At 45.2% G+C, this 19,262-nt stretch overlaps 1 protein-coding gene across 1 annotated transcript in view; it reads left to right on the top strand.

Annotated features, from left to right (window-relative positions):
* The window catches only part of PCYT2 (phosphate cytidylyltransferase 2, ethanolamine), a 55,191-nt gene extending 39,860 nt beyond the window's left edge, over nucleotides 1-15,331 (top strand). Inside the window, exons 12-13 of the mRNA XM_077458858.1 lie at nucleotides 8,156-8,244; nucleotides 10,842-15,331. Coding sequence (XP_077314984.1) covers nucleotides 8,156-8,244; nucleotides 10,842-10,944 — 192 coding nt within the window. The 3' untranslated portion in view covers nucleotides 10,945-15,331. The remainder of the gene's footprint in view (nucleotides 1-8,155; nucleotides 8,245-10,841) is intronic.
* Nucleotides 15,332-19,262: the final 3,931 nt, after the last annotated feature.

Raw genomic sequence — 19,262 nt, 5'->3', positions numbered from 1 at the left:
GTCGCTCCGACTTAGAAAAAAGGTTCCTGTACTACTTTTGCAGCGACTTCGGGCGACTTGCATTGACTTCTATACAGAAGTCTTTCTGCAAGTTGCCGCTGAGGTCGCGGCGCTGCAAGTCGTGCCATGTACTGTGTGAACCGAGCCTTATAGTTTTTTTTTTCACACAAATAGAGCTTTCTTTTGGTGGTGTTTAGCAAAAAAATGAAAAAAGACCCAAAATTTCGGAAAAAAAAGTTCTTAGTTTCTGTTGTAAAATTTTGCAAATAAGTCATTTTTCTTCACTGATGGGGCTGCACTGATGGGTACCGATGGGTGGCACTGATGGGTACCGATGGGTGGGACTGATGGACACCGATGGGTGGCACTGATGACCAGTGCCCTGATTATCAGTGTAAACAACCTACTGACAAGCTTGCCTCTTATTGCCTATCCTTTCCTCGCACGGACACCGTGTGTAAGGAAAACCCTGACGATAAATGGCGTCTGTTTACATGGGATCAGTTGTGATTGGACACAGCTGATCACCTGTTAAAGGGCTGCTCTGATTGGCCTTTTTTTATTTATTTTTTTAATCTTTATTTTTTTTTTTATTGGTGTTGCAAACACATACATGTAATTGACATATAACATACAGACAGCAGAAAGGCGGCCCATGCATGGGTCACATATGTTTATGCCCCACTGTTTGTCAGTTTAGGAAATGGTGCCTCGTCATTGGTTTCAGTGGATGGAAGAGTGCTTCACATCAGTGGGAAGAACAGTGCCCAAAGGGCCCTATAAAGGAAAGGAAAGGGCCACATTCAGGCCGCAGTTTGGAGTTCACTGAAATATAGTATTAACATATATCTATCTATCTATATCTCTAGTTTATATATATATATATATATATATATATATATATATATATATATATATATATATATATATATATATATATATATATATATATATATATATATATATATATATATATATATATATATAAATACTTTTAGATGGCCATATTATTGAACACAATTTACAGGGATTTAGGAAGTAGTAGAGACACACCCACACAGGTTGAACTGGATGGACTGGTTTCTTTATTAAACCTTACTAATGGAGGAAGAAAAAAATGGAATAATTCCACACTGGGAAAATCAAATGGTAAGTTATCTTGAAATCTTATTATAATGTTCCCAAACAATCAGAGGTAAGCATCTTCAGAGTTCTTCTTTCTAGAATGTTCCAGAAGCCTGGATCATTAATGGTTGTCGCCTCGCAAATCTAGAGTAACGGCACTTCGGAAGTAATTCAAAGACTAGACAAATTCAGCAAGAAACCAAAACAGATCCGCATCTGTTGTATGCAATACACGTTACTATCACTGACGTGTAGTCGGACATAATGACGTTCGGTCTGAACAAAATCCTCCGTTTTGTGTATATGAAGAGAGCTGATCTCTGATAAAAATATCCCAAATGTATCTGCCTCTCCTCGAAATGGCGGTTACAGTTCACTAGTAAAAAAATATCTGCCATGTTCATTCATATATGTAGTCAGACTATATATGTTGAATGTCATAAGCTGTTGTTGGCAAATTCATTGACGTATATCTTCACACTGTATAGGAGTTGCTGATAATAAACTTTAATTAGCAGATGAGAACACTCAAGCATATGTGGTCATAGAAGGAGCCTGAACAGCTTTGACTAACTTTGTAAACAGTCCTTTCCGTGATATGAGAGAGACAAACAGATAATAACATGATGAATAGATCCTCCGGATAAGACCGTTCCTTGGATGTTCAAAATCTCTAAGTTGTGCTGCTGAGAGAAATGGAAATCGTTACTTGATGGTCCGCTGATCATTTAAAAGTCCTCATTAGTCAATGTCTCTCCGGAGTGCTGAAGAGGGTCAAATAAGTACTGTATTTATTGGCGTATAACACACATTTTCACCCTGAAAATCGAGTACAAATAGCGCGTGCGTGTTATACGCCAATACTTCAATTCTAGCTGCCTCGGAGGGGACAGGGAGGGGGCGGGGCGAGCGCTGTCAGATTACATACAGCGAGAATTTCCTGTTTACTTGGCGGCCTCTGTAATGGGAAGTCCCGTCTCCTGGGCCGCCATTGGACCACTGTTCTGTCTATCATAGGGAGTAACGTATGCGTTCGCATTTGCACGTAAGCGCGGTGGGACGGGGGTTCAATTATTTTTATTATTTATTTTATACAACATTTTTAGACAATTTTTTTATAGAACTTCATAGCTATCACAAGGGTTGAACAACATCTCTTGTGACAGCATGGGCTGTGACAGGTCCTCTTTATGGAGAGATTTGGGGTCTATTAGACCCCATATCTCTCCTCTGGCCTCCCATGCAGCCGATCAGACACAAATCGGTCTGTTTGGCAGCTTTCCTGGTGCCCATGTAAACAAAGGAATGGAACTGGAAGTGACGACCTACTTGTCGCTCCCAGTTTCCAGGGTTACAAGGGCATCCATTTGCGTACCTTGGGCAGCAAGTGGTTAATACCGTTGAGTTCGTTCGCACACTTTGGGGCAGAATGACTAAAACTAGTGCACACTAATCTTGTGCATAGTAACCAATCCTCTTCTAGGTTTATGGGTGTGTTCACACTGGTAAGTAAAACACTCCAACACTCCGGGAGCACAAGTTGCATGAGGTGTATAAATGAATGATTCCCTATGAGAGTTGTCCTAACTGGTCCGACTTTGAAAAAGGTTTCCTGCACTACTTTGGTCTGACTTTGATCCTACTTCAGCCCATTGAATCTCATTGAAGGCAGATCATTGTCTTAATTGATCCGACATTGGCGTGCGACTTGTGTTCTGATCTTGAAGGGGAAACCCATGCCAAAAAAAAAAAAAAAAAAAAGCAGCATAGAGTCCCCCTCCAAGACCATACCAGACCCTTCGGTCTAATATGGAATTTAAGGGGAACCCCAACGCCCAAAGAAAATGGCGTGGGGTCCCCCAAAAATCTATACCAGACCCTTATCTGAGCACGCAGCCCAGCAAGTCAAGAAAGGGGGTGGGGACGAGCCCCGTAACAAGGGGGGGCCCCCAGATCCCAGCCCCCCACCCTATGTGAATGAGTATGGGGTACATTGTACGGCCTGTGGTGTGAGCTGGCCCTAAAAATGCATGCACAGCAGTGGCGTCAGGAGTGGGGGGGCTGACGGGCCCCGAGCCGCGGCAATTGGGAACAATCTACCGCGGCCGAGTGACGTACAAATATCCTGCCTCTGGGACCCAGCTCCTATTACGAAGGTCACGCTCGTCCAATGCCGAGACCATGGGACGTGTGACGTCCATTCATAGGGGTGCTGCTGGGTCCAGGAGGAGGCTGGAATGACACTGCGGCCTCGATGGGCACTGGGAGATCCACGCTGAGCCGCTCGCTCTGTGTAAATGGGCGGAGCGGCTCGTCTATCCTGCCTCTGGCTTCCTGCCTGGTGCTTTCAGGGCTGTCTGAGTGGTGGACGTGGACGGTGAATTCTAAGGCCCGGGATGAGTGTACTTGCACACTACAGGACAGGTAAGACTGAGCAGCAACAATATGTGTATGTCAGGTAGGTCAGTCAGGTAAGTCAGTCGTGTATGTCAGGTAGGTCAGTCATGCATGTCAAGTAGGTCAGACTTGTCGGGTAGGTCAGTGTATGTATGTCGGGTAGGTGAGTTTAGTGGTCAGCATTGATGGGCATTGGTAAGCCAGGCAGCAACCAGCAAGTGAGCTTACCCCAACGCCGCACGACCCCACCACCCAGCCAAAAAAAACCTGCACCACTGCTAACCCCCCGCCCCATGGCGGCCTTGGACTCCAAGCTGAAGCCCCTGGTCTTTTTGCCACCTAGCAACGCCCCTGATGCACAGTGTTTTCCATGTATTCCAATGGCTCTAGTTCACACAGTCAATGCAGAAACTGACTGGAAACTTACTGGAACTGACTGCATTGGTGTGAACTAAAGCCATTGAAATACATGGAAAACACTGCATGCATTTTTAGTGCAAAAAAGTGCAAGGAACTGCATCTGGTGTGAACTGGCCCTGAACATTTTTTTTTACCTTCCTCCATAGAATGCAGGAAAGTAAAAACCTTCAACCTTTTAAGCCCCATACACACCATGAGTTTTTCCTTCAGATTTACCAAAACCATATAATATGAGGTCAAACCTTATGAGTTTCAATTTGTATGCAATCAGGCAGGCCCTTGTACTACATGGTTTTGGTAAACCTGAAGGAAAAAGGGTACAGGCTTGTCCGGAAAGTGTTGGGCGAGGGGGGCATGTGGCCTTATGGTCAGGTTCTCTCCTTCCCTTTGAGGAGCTCCTCCTAGTACATGGGTAGACCTTGCTTCAGCAGGTCCCGTTTAGAATGGGGTCCAACCAGACTTGGCTGGGTGAACCACGAGTATCCCAGCCCCTGTCAAGATTCTGGGGGGGGGGGGGGGATCAGGGTCTGGGTTCTTTCCCTTTTTCGAGTTTGCACCTTGTTCACTTATTTATTTATTTTTATTTACATTTTTGTGTGCTCAATTTTTAGTGCACCTAGTGTTTAGATCTGAGTGTGCGCACAACACCATGGAGCTTTAAAAAAAAAAAAAAATGTGCGCAACAATGTCTTGTATATATGATCTGTGCATTAGGTTGATCTTTTTGTCTCTCCATATCATAAGAGGATTGTTTACTAACAGTACATCATTTAAATCTATTGAGACTCCTATTCTGTGACCACATATGGTTAAGTGTTTTCATCTGGTAATTGCAGTTTATAAGCACCAGATCCTATACAGTGCTGACCGTTAATCGTGATCGAATATGCCAATGGAGGCTTATGGCATTCCACTTGTATAGAGTCTGACTACGTATGCGGGTGAACGATATGCCAGATATTTACTACTGAACTGTAATTGCTATTTTGAGGAGAGACAGACTCATTCTGGATATTTACTTAGACATCAGCTCTCTTTTTATATACACAAAACCTGAGGATTTTGTTCAGACCAAGATCCCAACTTCATTTTCTCCAACTACAGATGTCTGTGATATAAACGTGAATTGCATACAACAGATAAGGGTCTGTTTTGGTTTCTTGCTGAATTTGTCTAGACCAGGGGCCTCAAACTGGCGGCCCTCCAGCTGTTGCAGAACTACAATTCCCATGAGGCATTGCAAGGCTGACTGTTACAAGCATGGCTCCCATAGGCAGAGGCATGATGGGACTTGTAGTTCCGCAACAGCTGGAGAGTTGCCGGTTTGAGACCCCTGGTCTAGACACTTGCTGACGAGGTCTTCTTTCTTCTTCTTTCTTCTTCCTTCTTCTTCTTCCTTCTTCTTCCTTCTTCTTCTTATTCCTTCTTTGTTCTTCTTCTTTGTTCTTCTTCCTTCTTTTTCTTCTCTAAATACAGTGTGTGAATGGGGCCATAGGAGTAGATAACTTGATCTATCCGCAACTAAAAGCTCAATTCTATCCGCTTGTGTGAAAGGGGCCTCAGTTAAAATCAATGTGGAATATATCCGAGGAGAGGATGTGAGTGATGATGGATATATACGGGCTCATCAGGTCTGGGAATCCTCAATAACATGTGGAAAACAAAAGTGGCCACAGCGCAAACATCAATATGAGCCTATATCATTTAAAGTAACACTAAAGGTTGTGTTTTTTTTTTTTTTTTTTTTAAATAACAAACATATCATACTTGCCTCCACTGTGCAGCTCATTTTGCACAGAGTGGCCCAGAATCCTCCACTTCTGGGGTCTCCGGCGGCTCTCGTGGCTCCTCCCCACATCTGGTTAACCCCCTAGGAGAAGCGCACTCTCGGGGTGGGAGGGTTGTCCATAGACGCCGAATGCAGGAATCGGCCCCGCCCCCCGGCAGCCACGTCATAGTATTTGATTGACAGCAGCGGGAGCCAATGGCTGTGCTGCTATCAATCTATCCAATCAAGAGACGAGAACCCCAGGCAGAGAGACGGCGCGTCCCCGTTGTACAAGTTTGAGGGTTCAGGTAAGTGAAATGGGGGGGGGGGGGGAAAGGGGTCATTGACAGGTGTTTTTTCACCTTAATGCATAGGATGCATTAAGGTGAAAAATAAAAAACCTTTACTACCCCTTTAAGCCTAAATCAGATCAAGTCAAGCCAAGAGCATTGGTCACAGTAGTCTTCTAACAAAATGATGTACAGTAGGTGGCCATTTATCTCTGAAGGGAGAGGTGGCAGAACTTGGTAAGTATTTTGTAATTGAAGACCGGGCAGTATAGGATATTTCGTTCTTAATTTTGACACATCTGCTCGGCAGTACTATAACAGTAAATGATAAAACATTCATAATGCAGATTTTGTTTTTCTCGTCTCTATCACCCCCCCCCCCCCCCTCATTCCTATTGCATCTTATTTACTGCATTCGCTTTTAAAATTTGTAGCCTGAGGGAGCAATAATTTAGATATCACTTCCAGTCTCTGTTTTATTATCTTCATTTTGTTTTTCCTTTTTTTAATTTTATTTTTTTTCCCCCCTTTGGGCTGTCTGGATGGTTGTTTATTTGCTTGTTGTGTTTGTAATATGTCGGTGTCTTGATCAGACGTTCTGTACCTAAATGTTCTGATCCTTAAAGGCGTATTGTTGTTTTTCTGCGATCGGCCACATTGCACTGTGCAGTTGCCAGGAAAAAAAAAAGCACTTTCTGTGAAGAACATTGTCCATGGCTTTATATAATGCTTTGCCAAATGCATATAGGGGAAATTTATAAAAATTACCTTTTTGTCACCACTTCTCCGATGTAATCTGTACTGTTAGCATAGTGCAGCCCTTTTCAACCAGGTGCCTTGAGGTTTCTTCTGGGGTGCTGCTCCATTATTAGAATACTTTTTTACATTTTAAAATGGGGTGCCTCAAGGCCGTCCATAATTTTGGAGTTTGCTCTCTTTTATTCAAATGACATTGTAATTGATTACTATATTTATTGGCGTATAACACTCACCTTTTCACCATGCGAATCGGGTGCAAATAGCTTGTGCGTGTTATACGCCAATACTTCAATTTTAGCTGCCTCGGGGGGGACAGGGAGGGGGGCGGGACAAGCGCCATCAGATTACATACAGTGAGAATCTCCTGTTTACTTGGCGGCCTCTGTAATAGGAAGTCCCGTCTCCTGGGCCTACATTGGACCACTGTTCTGTCTATCATATAAGATTCTCACTGTACATAATCTGTCGGCGCTCTTCCCGCCTCCTTCCCTGTCTGCTCTAGTCTGCAAATGAGCATCAATCAGGCTGCACTGATGGCAATGGTGAGGCTGCTGCATTGATGGCAATGGCAAGGCTGCTGCATTGATGTGGACTGATGAGGCTGCATTGATTGCAATGGCGAGGCTGCTGCATTGATGTGGACTGATGAGGCTGCATTGATGGCTATGGCGAGGCTGCTGCATTGATGTGGACTGATGAGGCTGCATTGATGGCAATGGTGAGGCTGCTGCATTGATGTGGACTGATGAGGCTGCATTGATGGCAATGGCGAGGCTGCTGCATTGATGGCAATGGCGAGGCTGCTGCATTGATGGCAATGGCGAGGCTGCTGCATTGATGGCACTTGTGAGGCTGCAGATGGGCATTGTCATCAATGAGCAGCCTGATCAATGCCCATCTGCAGCCTCACAAGTGTCATCAATGCAGCAGCCTCACCATTGCCATCAATGAGCAGCCTGATCAATGCCCATCTGCAGCCTCACAAGTGCCATCAATGCAGCAGCCTCACCATTGCCATCAATGAGCAGCCTGATCAATGCCCATCTGCAGCCTCACAAGTGCCATCAATGCAGCAGCCTCACCATTGCCATCAATGAGCAGCCTGATCAGTGCCCATCTGCAGCCTCACAAGTGCCATCAATGCAGCAGCCTTACCATTGCCATCAATGAGCAGCCTGATCAATGGTGAGGCTGCAGATGGGCGCTGACCCTTATTTTGCTTCAAAGTTCCTTATTTAAAATGTTATTTGTTTTCCTGAAACTTCCCTCTTAAAATGAATGTGTGCGTTTATATGCCGATAAATACAGTAATTTAATTTAATTTCGTGATTTCAGCAGCTACTTATTTGAGAACAATGTCCTGCTTTTATATTTAGATCAATTTTTAATATTTCAGGAGCCCAAACTCCGTGGTATATTCAGAACAGTGGAAAGTGGAAGCAACTTGACAACTGACGACATTGTGCAGAGGATTATCAAAAACAGGTCTGTATAGTAATGCATGTGAGTGTTTATATGATACATATATTTTTAGATTCAATATAGGATCAAAGGTTTGTTGATATCCCTCCATATTATTGAGTTTGTGGTATGGTTAATGCCCCAGCATACAAACCATTTTTAAATCGGCCTATCACAGACAGGGTTACTCCAGAGGTTGAGGAATTTGGTGGGGGGGGGGGGATTTGTCTTCCCAGTGACTACCAGTGTTATGGGCCTTTCCCCAATGACCAACCTTCCAAGGGGGCCTTCTCCACTGAAAAGGGGCAGTTCACTGACCAGCAATGTAAGCGGGCATTCCTCCAGTGATCACAGGTGTAATACGGCAAGACTAAACTACACTGACCACCAATTTAAGTGGGCACAACACTCACCATCCATGTCGAGACTCTACACTGACCCCCAATGTAAGGAGGTCAGTGTAGCAGGCATTCCACCACTGATCACTGGTGTAATAGGGCAGAGTAAAAGTAAACACTGACCACCAGTGTAAGAGAGCACTACAATGACCAACAATGTAGGGGGGGGCACTACACTGAGCATCGGTGTCGGGGGGACTCTGCACTAACCCCCAATGTAAGGGGGTACTATGCTGGCACACTGTAAGAGAGCTCTACACTGACCCCCAATGTAAGGTGGTCAGTGTAGCAGGCATTCCACCACTGATCACTGGTGTAATACGGCAGAGTAAAAGTAAACAACACTGACCACCAGTGTAAGGGAGCACTACAATGACCAACAATGTAGGGGGGGCACTACACTGACCATCAGTGTCGGGGGGACTCTGCACTAACCCCCAATGTAAGGGGGTACTATGCTGGCACACTGTAAGAGAGCTCTACACTGACCCCCAATGTAAGGGTAGTACCAAGGATCACTACCCTAATCGCCAATGTGAGAAGTAGGGATGAGCTTTATGTTCGGGTCGAATAGCGAATAATTTGGGGTGTTCACAGCAAAGTTGAAAGCCAAATGACCCCGCCCCCCTCTGACACTACGGGAAAACCATAGGGATGTCCCCGTACGTCAGAGGGGGGCGGGGTTACCCGGCGACGTCATCGCGTGGCCCTGCCCTCAGTTATAAAAGAGCTGTCACCTGAGAGGAGGTCATTACGGCGGGTGCCTCCCATGGAGGCAGATTGGTGTCGGCATGCAGCTTTTTTTTTTTTTTTTCTTTTTCCTCTGAGCGAGAAGAAGATGATGAGTGGACGGACTTCGTGGGACGCTTTTATTTTTTAATAAAGGAATTTTCCCAAGCCGTGTCTTGTGTTTTTTTACGAAATGGTAGGGGTACATTCGTACCCCGTTACCATTTCACACGGGGGACGGGGTGGGATCTGGGGGTCCCCTTGTTAAAGGGGGCTTCCATATTCCGATAAGCCCCCCCCCCCCGCTTGCAGACCCCCAGAACCACTGGGCAAGGGTTGTGGGGTTGAGGCCCTTCTCCCCATCAACATGGGGACAAGGTGCTTTGGAAGACTACCCCAAAACACCCTTCCCATGTTGAGGGCATGTGGCCTGGTACGGTTCGTGGGGGAGGGGCGCTCTCTCGTTTCCCCCTCTTTTCCTGTGGCCTGTCAGGTTGTGTGCTCGGATAAGGGTCTGGTATGGATTTTCAAGGGGACTCCACGGCATTTAAAAAAAAAAATTGTCTGTCCACTGGGAGAGCGCAACGCGACTTGCGTATGCACAGTGTGCGCCCAGCCGTGAAGCCACAAGCTGTCACGGCCGGGTGCCCACAGTATCAATGGAGGCGCCGACCGCATTGGTGGACCGTGGAATAGGTAAGTGTCTGTCTATTAAAAGTCAGCAGCTAAACTTTTTGTAGCTGCTGACTTTTAATAAACAAAAAAAGCCTGGAACTCTGCTTTAAAGTGTTTGTAAAGGTAAAATTTAAAAAATAATTAACTGTCTCTTTAAAGTATTTAGATGTGATTTTTACATGTATTTATTACATATCTTGCTACCGATGCTTTAATTTACCTGGTTGATCCTGCCAGTGCAGCTCCTCCCTCAAGAAAACTGACCACGGTAGCATGGCTGCCGATCCATGCTACCGTGGTCAGTGTACGTCTTTTATTATCCTAGTAAAGATACAGGTGCGCTGTGCAAGAGCGCAGTGCGCCTTTATCTTCTGTAGTTAGTGCAGAGCCACTTCCCCGTCCATCCTTGCTCTCGATTGCGGAAAGGAGGAAGTGAAGTTTGCCGCTGGATCTGATTATCATGGAAACTAAGAAGCTCAGTGGCAACGTCACTTCCAGTATTGACGTAAATGCCCTGAATCTGGGCATGCCCACCGGCAGGTCCACGAATTGCTGTGGAACCGAGAGCAATCACGTGACCTGCCGGCATGAAGCTGGAGAGATCTGTACAGGTACGTTTTTTTTTAAATACAATGATCAAACCATTCAAGCTTGTTTTTAGCTGCTAGCATATGGTTTTGTTACTAGCAAGGGTTACTACCATCCAGGTTCGGTGGACCTCTGTACAGAACTGCTTTTTACCTGTGTGCACTTGAAGTAATTGGATGCATTTATTGCTGTATGAGGCTTATAACCCTCTTTAAATATTTCTTTCTTTAGGTTGGAGTTTGAAGCTCGGAATCAGAAGAAAGAAGCAAAAGAACTAGCGGTGTTGGAGGCACAGCTGAAGCGGGAGAGAATCGTAGAGGGGCAAGAGAACTGAGAGGCCATCCTCATCTCCCATATATACATAATACTATCCAACTACTAATCCATGAACAATACTACACACTCCTCCGAAAGTCCTACATCCAACATCCATTCACCGCCACTGCACCCGGCATATCACACAAGTGGTCTAAGGATAACATTTAGGCTGATTTCACACTGAGGCGCTTGTAAACTGCCAGTAAAACACTGAGCCCTTTTCAGCCACTTTTGAAGAGCTTTTTAGCCACTTTTGAAGCGCTTTCCATTCATTTCAATGGAGAAGGGTGTTTTTTCAGCACCCTGCCAGCGCACTTCCCCAGTGTAAAAGCATTCATTGATTTTAATGAAAATAGGTTTTCGTGAGATTTTCATGCGCTTTTTTTTTTTTTTAGCGTGAAAGCGCCTCAGTGTGAAAGGGGTCTTCATCAGGGGATGAAACAGCGTGCAGAGAGCCGACCTGATACCAAATCTGGGTTCTCGTTTCCTATAAAGAGCAGCTGTCTTAAGGGGCAAGGATGAAACCAGTTAAGGTGCTCCTACACTAGAAGAACAGACCAGTGGGGTTGATTTACTAAAAGCTGAAGAGTTCAAACTCTGGTGCAGCTGTGCATGGTAGCCAATCGGCTTCTAACTCCAGCTTGTTCAATTAAGCTGGAAGCTGATTGGTTTCAATGCAGAGCTGCACCAGATTTTGCACTCTCCAGTTTTAATGAATCAACCTCATTATAATGTAAGAGGATCTGTCACTTTTAAAATACCTTATTTAATTCGATACAAGCTTTGACATTTTTCATATACTTTGCAGCTCCCTCTACTTAACTAGCTTGACCTTGACTGAGGTTCTTGCTCCCCACCCCCTTGTTACATAATGCTGGTGGAAAGCAGTACAAAAGTTGACGGTAACATAAAATTTATCCCCAGCCTATAAAATGTTTACCCAGCCTATAAAATGTATCCCCAGCCTCCAGTGAGCTCACCTAGGCAAGGGGGACATCATTGGGACTTCACACAGGAGACCGGGAATCCTGAGAATACACGGGGCTGGAGCACCTTCTTGTGAGATTTGGGATCCCAAACTTTTCTAAGCTCCTGCTCTACGGCCCCGTGATTCAAGTCACACTAAGCATCTGGACACCGAGGAGTAAGGTGAGTATATTTTTAAAGTTTTTATTTTTTCAGTGTTTTGTTCTTCATACTGCTTCCCTCCAGCATTTTTTAGGTAGAGGTGGGGGCCACCAAATAAATGGACCTTGTGTCTTTAGTGCGTGGAACACTTAAAGCCATTGCGCACCCTCTCCACACAGAGACCCTGTCACCTGGCCCATTCATGGTCTCTTCAAGACCTACCCTTCTAACCAAGTTATACCTTCACATTTTTACCCTGCCACTCCTTCCTCTGTAGCCACCATCTCAAAATACCAGATGTTGGCTAAGGTTTCGGGGGGTGATGTTACTTGTCCGTCTTGTGACCGTATTGAAGCATAGCTGCTGGCTGCTAGCCCCCAAGCATTGAGTAACGGGAGGAAGTCAAATACTCCCCCATACACAAAATATTGTACAGTATTTTGCAACAGCTGCAACAAAGGAAGAGGTGATGGGGTATCCTGTGAAGGTAAGTGTAACTACGTAGGGATGGCTTTGAAGAGACCTTGTCATTCTGCTCTGAGTGGCCAAGATGACGGGGTCTCCTGTAATGTGAGAGGTGGAGCTGTGCTTGGAGTGATGCAGGAGGAGGGAAGAAATACAAATGTAAATCCAAAGATGAAAATTAATAGATGTCAAAGAGGAACTTTTGCGCACCCAAAAAACGTTTGACGAACCTGTACGTTTTTTTTTTTTTTCTCTAGTGTTTTGCGGGAAAAATACAAAGGCGCTTAAATGTGTGTACAATATGCTCCTATAAGCGTTTTTTTGTGCTTTTTTTTTTTTTCTGGCAGCATTTTTTATGCTGCCTAGTGTGCATGGGCTCTTTGCCCAGGTTCACACATATGCGATCTCAGACTTCGCACCGCAGGTGCCGATCACATGCGATGTCTGCACAATGCGGGTTTAGTCATACAAATTTATGGCTGAACTCACATTAGAATTGCAGAAAAAAAGTGCAGGGGCCACCCCCCACTAAATTCGGATCACACGGGTGTTCTCACCTTTGCGATCCGATTCAAGATCGCAGTGTGAACTGTAAACTTGCACAAGAATCGGAACGCAAAGATGGGAACACCCATGTGATCCGATTTGAGTGCGGGCGGGAAAAAAGGGCAGTAAGAACTGCCTGCGGGAACCGGCGCCGTAATCGCACAATTGCACAAGTGTGAACCTAGGCTCAGTGTCTAATCACTGATCAGCAGGAATTTATTGTCTTCTTTTTTTTTTTTTTCCCCCCTATTTCTACTGATTAACATATCAATTGTCAAAAGCTGATCATGTCTACCACCTTGTGACCAGTCTTTTGCTGTTTTTCTATGAAAAGGAGAACTAACCATTTGGTTACTGAACGTGAAGGAGAACATGTATATAACTGAGACGTGCTAAAAAAAACAAGGCAATCTCTTTGCTTTTCCCCTAATGTCGAGTACACACGAATGGAATTTCGGCCAGCAAAAGACCGATGAGAGCTTTTCATCGGGAAAATGCGACCGTGTGTATGCTCCATCGGAATTTAGCTGGCCGAATTCCCGCCAGCAAAACTTTGATAGCATGTTCTAAATTTTCCTGATGGAAAAACTTTCTATCGGAAATTCCGATCGTGTGTACGCAATTCCGACGCTCAAAAACTCACGCATGCTCAGACTCAACTACGAGACAGAAGCTATTGGCTACTGGGTATTAAACTTCCTTTTTCTAGTCCCGTCGTACGTGTTGTACGTCACGCATTCTTGGCGGTCGGAGTTTGGTGTGATCATGTGTATGCAAGACAGCTTGAGCGGAATTTAGTCGGGAAAACCATCAGAGCTTTTTCCGACCATAATTCCGATTTGTGTGTGTACGTGGCATAAGGCAGTAATCGGGAACTTTAGTACCCAAGATGTTTTGGAACTACATTTCCCATGATGCTCATGCACTCTGCAGTGTAGTTGAGCATCATGGGAAATGTAGTTCCAAAACATCTGGGGGTGCCAAGGTTCGCCATCACTGCACTAAGGGATGCATTCCCTCACACCCCATTGTGCATATTTAACACACAATTTTATGAAGTAGGCCATTACATTTGCATAAAGCACAAATATTACCCAGTCAGCTGTGCTAGTTTTATACGCTGACAGTTGTTGCAGCACAGCAGATAGTTCAAGGGGTGGCAAACCTCCAAATTATGAGATCTTTTACATCTTCGGCTTGCACACAGCCCGGGCCTTATGTTCCTTTTCTCACAAAAACTGCCCTCTATTTAACTCCTATGCGGCCCGACTGTCTCCCATTGGTCACAAGCAGCGCTCAAATTTAGACGTTTGCAAATATCTGCCTGTATATGGTCATTGTCAGAAGTCGGCAAAGTCATAACCAACCCACTATCCTGCTTTTGTCTGTGTATGAGCACCTTTAATATTTCATCTGATTGTCAATGGCCACCGTAGTTGGGACCATTTTTTATTTTTTGTTTTAAATTGTAACCATACTAGTCCTAATATCCTTACACATGTGAAATTATATTTATACTAGAGGAGACTGGTCTAGGGTTGCCAGCTCATCCCTTTAAACCCGAACGCATATGAATTACACGGGTTCTGTGGCTGGTTAAGGTGGTAATTAAACGCACTTGGTGCCTTATCTGCATTAAATTAGCTCCAGAACCCGTGTAATTCATATGTGTTCGGGTTTAAAGGGATGAAGTGGCAACTCTAGACTGGTCTGCAATGGGTTTAACGTATAGGGGTTAATTCACTAAAACTGGAGAGTGCAAAATCTGGTGCAGCTGTGCATGGTGGCCAATCAGCTTCTGACTTCAGCTTGTTTAATTAAGCTTTGACAAAAGAACCTGGAAGCTGATTGGTTTCTATGTAGAGTTGCACCTTATTGTGCACTCTCCAGTTTTAGTAAACCAACCCCACTGTATTTACCCGGGAATGCTTTTGATGTAAAGCTTTTAGTGTTCTCGGTAATATTTGAATTCAATCTTAGGGGTTTGTGTTTATAAAACATTAGTTGGGGTGAATCTCACAATCACTTGTTCAGGATGTAAAAAAATTCCTTTTATTTTCTCTAATATACCTTCTCATGATTGTCAGCTCCGTCTACTAGCCAAAATGTGGTATATTTCTCTAAAATACTTTAAATGATTGTAAACCTTATATATGTTTTTTTATTATTATTACAATAACAAACATGTTATACTTACCTGCACTGTGTAATGGTTTTTGCACAGAGCAGCCCCGATCCTCCTCTTCTCGGGTCCCTCCCCCCCCCCCCCCCCCCCGCTGGCGTTCCTGGCTCCTCCCCTCTGCTGAGTGCCCCTATAGCAGTGAATGGGAACCTTGGCACCCCAGATGTTTTAGAACTACATTTCCCATGATGCTCTGGCACTCTGCAGTGTAGGTGAGCATCATGGGAAATATAGTTCCAAAACATCTGGGGTGCCAAGGTTCGCCATCATTGCCCTATAGCAAGCTGCTTGCTATGTCAGCACTTGTGCAGGCTTGTTCCTGAGCTAGCTCTGTCCATTAACACACAGAGCGTGGCTCAGCCCCTGCTCCCTACTCACTGACTGTGATTGACAGCAGCAAGAGCCAATGGCTCCTGCTGCTGTCTCTGATCCAATGAGAAGGGAAAGAGTCAAGAGAACCTCTGCTCTCATGCAGAGCGCTGGATCGAGATCGGGCTCAGGTAGGTATAAGGCAGTGGTTCTCAACTCCTGTCCTCAGGGCCCACTAACAGGTCAGATTTTATGTATTACCTTGGAGCAATGTAGACTAGAATACTGCAGTCGCTGAGCAGCAAATTGTATCACCTGTGATGTATTTCAGCTTATCTTGCAAACCTGGCCTGTTAGCGGGTCCTGAACACCAGAGTTGGTATAAGGCAGTGATGGCGAACTTCGGCACCCCAGATGTTTTGGAACTACATTTCCCATGATGCTAATGCATTCTGCAGTGTAGTTGAGCATCATGGGAAATGTAGTTCCAAAACATCTGGGGTGCCAAGGTTCGCCATCACTGGTAAAAGGAGTAGGCTGGGGGGGGGGGCTGCATGCAGAAGGTAGAAAACGTTCTGCCTTTAGAACCACTTCTAGTTAGAAAATTTACCACATGTTGGCCATTAGATGGAGCCAACGATCAAAGGAAGTCAGTATGTTAAAAGAAAATGTTAGGAAAATTTGTGCAGTCTGGAGAAATGCTTGTGACATTCGCCCATCGAATGTATTATAAATACACCCCTTAGTGTAATTTGTGATGCTGGTGTACAGTGAATATAATGTTTGCTTTTATTTATTGCAATGAAGAACAGATTTATTAGCCAGAAGGAATAGAAGAGGTTTTTTTCCCAGTTTAAAGGGAGTGGCAGAGCTTTGTTTATAGCAGACATGTTCTCATTCATTCGCATTTGTGCAATGTATATTTTTTTGCAACTCCTCCGATGCCCACAGTGTGGGTACATAATAAAAAGAGACCAGGTCAGTCTTCAACTAATCCTATCACTACCCTGCAGGACAAGAGGTAAAATACGAACCTCTGTGGCTTCCCGTAGCTTCATTCCACAGTTGCTCATATCAGCATTTGCCACTTCTGGGAGTGGTGGGTGCCTGTGTCCCCTGTGGGATGCTTTGGTTCCATCCTCTGACCCCTACATCACTGCTGTGACCTATGGGGATGCTGAAGTTGGAGGATAAAGCCACAACATGCGGCTGGCGGGAGAGAGGCAACCCACACTCTTGGAAGAGCCTGGCAGTGGCTGCAGCACTGGAGCGGAGGTAAAAAAAGGAAGCACGGATTGTTGGAGAGGATGAGTACACTTCTTCTCTTGCAGGGTGCCACCAGGATTTTAAAGCAACTGACAGGGACTCTTTAAGAAGCACTTCTGTTTACAGCAACAGCCACTAGAGGGCAGAAACAGCAACAAATAACACTAAACGCCTGACCTATCGACTGTGCTGCTTGTAACGCCCAGATTATATGTAATCAAGGAGGCGAGGAAATAAAGGTGGAGAATCGGGTTGTTGGGGGCGTGCAGTTTTCCAGGTGCTTTTAGTCAAGGTTCGGGACAAGGGGTGGGCAGAAGGGACACATGCCCTGGGCGCAGAGGTGCTATGTGGAGAGGAGGTGCTGACAAGCCAAAGGGCTCTCAGTTTTCCAGCTGCCTGAATGACCGGAGTGACGGCAGCGACACTGCGGTCATTCAGAACAGAGCACAGTGCAGGGTTGTGATTGCTGTTGGAGGGAGAATTCTGCTTCCTTTAGGAATCTCCTCCCCGTATCCCCTCCAGCAGTTTCAGGTGCTCTCGTGCAGGACAACCCCGAAATGGAGCCTCCTCTTTGCTGGCTATCGGTGCATTTGCTGGTGGGTTATTAATGCGTCCACTGACTCCAATGCTGGAGGGAGGATTTCGCTTCCTCTAGCTGCGGGACTGGAATATTCTCCCCGTACCTCCTCCAGCAGTTTCAGGTGCTCTCGTGCAGGATAGCCCTGAGATGGAGCCTCCTCTTTGCTGGCTATCGCTGGGGGGGTTATTAACGCATCCACTGACTCCAATGCTGGAGGTTGTTCTTGAGTCTGGGAATGGAGGAGCACACCCTGGATCTTCAGATATCATCCAAAACTTTTACTGCAGAAAGATCACATCGCAAAAGGACCAAGTGGAATGTTCCGGAGCCACGCAGGACCCCATTGTCAGGCATGTGATGACATGCCTGATGAAGGGGTCTTGTGTGGCTCCAAAACTTTGCACTTGGGCCTTTGTGGTGATGATGATCCACGGTGTGCTGGCGAATTTTTGCGTTTGTTTCATGACAATCCCAGTTTCCAGCACCCACTACTGATGAGCCTATGTCCAGGAACATGTGCAATGGGAATATGGACAATACCGGGAATGGGGGAGTGGGGTGAGCCCATGTCCAGGAACATGTGCGATGGAAATATGGACAATACCGGGAATTGGGGGGGGGGGGGGTTGAGCCCATGTCCAGGAACATGTGCGATGGGAATATGGACAATACCGGGAATGGGGGGGGGGGTGGGGTGAGCCCATGTCCAGGAACATGTGCGATGGAAATATGGACAATACCGGGAATGGGGGGGTGGGGCGCAATTTAGCATCTTCGCCCTGGACACTAGTTGACCTTGTCCCCACCACTGCTTTTAGTTCATGAGGTCTCATAGGAGTTGAGGTGAATGTCCCGTATCTGTGTTTTGTTCATGACCGATTTTAAATGTTTGCGTATAGCAGTGCTTGATTCCACATAGAATTCTCTTATGCAGCTCACATACAGTAGAAAATTGAATATTGAATGGGCCAATATTTTGCTGGCGCAGTGTCTTGCTTATCTGCCACTTTATACCAGTAGGGGGCACCTGTTCTGAAAAAGAACAATAGAGAGGTTAAGACTGTATTGGGTTGGCTTGCAATACTTAAAATGGAAGTAAACCCCCCCTATCAGTTTCAGCCAAGGAAGCTGCCTCTGTTTAATCTACAACTGCCATGATGCTGCACATGTGATCGGTTATGACACCAGCCATTGGATGGTTTCTCCATTTGGTTGAGAGCACAACCAATGGGAGTGTTACATTTCCGGCACGTGCCGGAAATTAAACTTTTTTTTTTTAAACTGGTAAATGGATGGGTTTACTTCCGCTTTAACGGACAACCCGATACAGATGGACCAGGTGGGGGCTCAGCAGCCGTTTTGTCAAGATATAATGGCTATTTTATTGTTTTGCATTATTCACTGCAACAGTTTAATTTTTGCCTCTGTAGCTCAGTCCTTCTACTACCTAACATCACGTAATGCCACCATCAAAGCCAATAAGGAAGCCAATTGAATGGTTGACCATGTATCGGAAAACACCTGTTTCTGTCTTATATCTATATGTTTTAAATTAAACTTAAATTAAAGACTTTTAATTGTTTTACCTGTCGTCCTGTTTATTTTGGGGGTTGTGGGATGTATGCGCCAATTATGCATTTTATTTTTGGTTGCTTTGCAAATTTGGCTCAGTTTCCAAAACTTGAGCACAAGGAGAAGGATCTGGCAATCCACTTAAAATAACTGTCACTTATTCTGGAAAATAAGGATCCTTCTCCTGATGAAGTATCTTTTTGTGAAGTGAGCCTGAAGGCTACATGTTGGCTAGAGGGTGTTTTATATGTGATAAACACAGTGATGGCTCTGAGATGTGAATCAA

Source organism: Lithobates pipiens, unplaced genomic scaffold (genome assembly GCF_037356315.1).
Source record: "Lithobates pipiens isolate NorthernLeopardFrog02 unplaced genomic scaffold, aLitPip1_a1.2 Scaffold_28, whole genome shotgun sequence".
In the NCBI taxonomy this organism is placed as follows: Eukaryota; Metazoa; Chordata; class Amphibia; order Anura; family Ranidae; genus Lithobates; species Lithobates pipiens.
The sequence above is the reverse complement of the archived record's forward strand: the minus strand, read 5'-3'. Positions and strand labels throughout refer to the sequence as shown.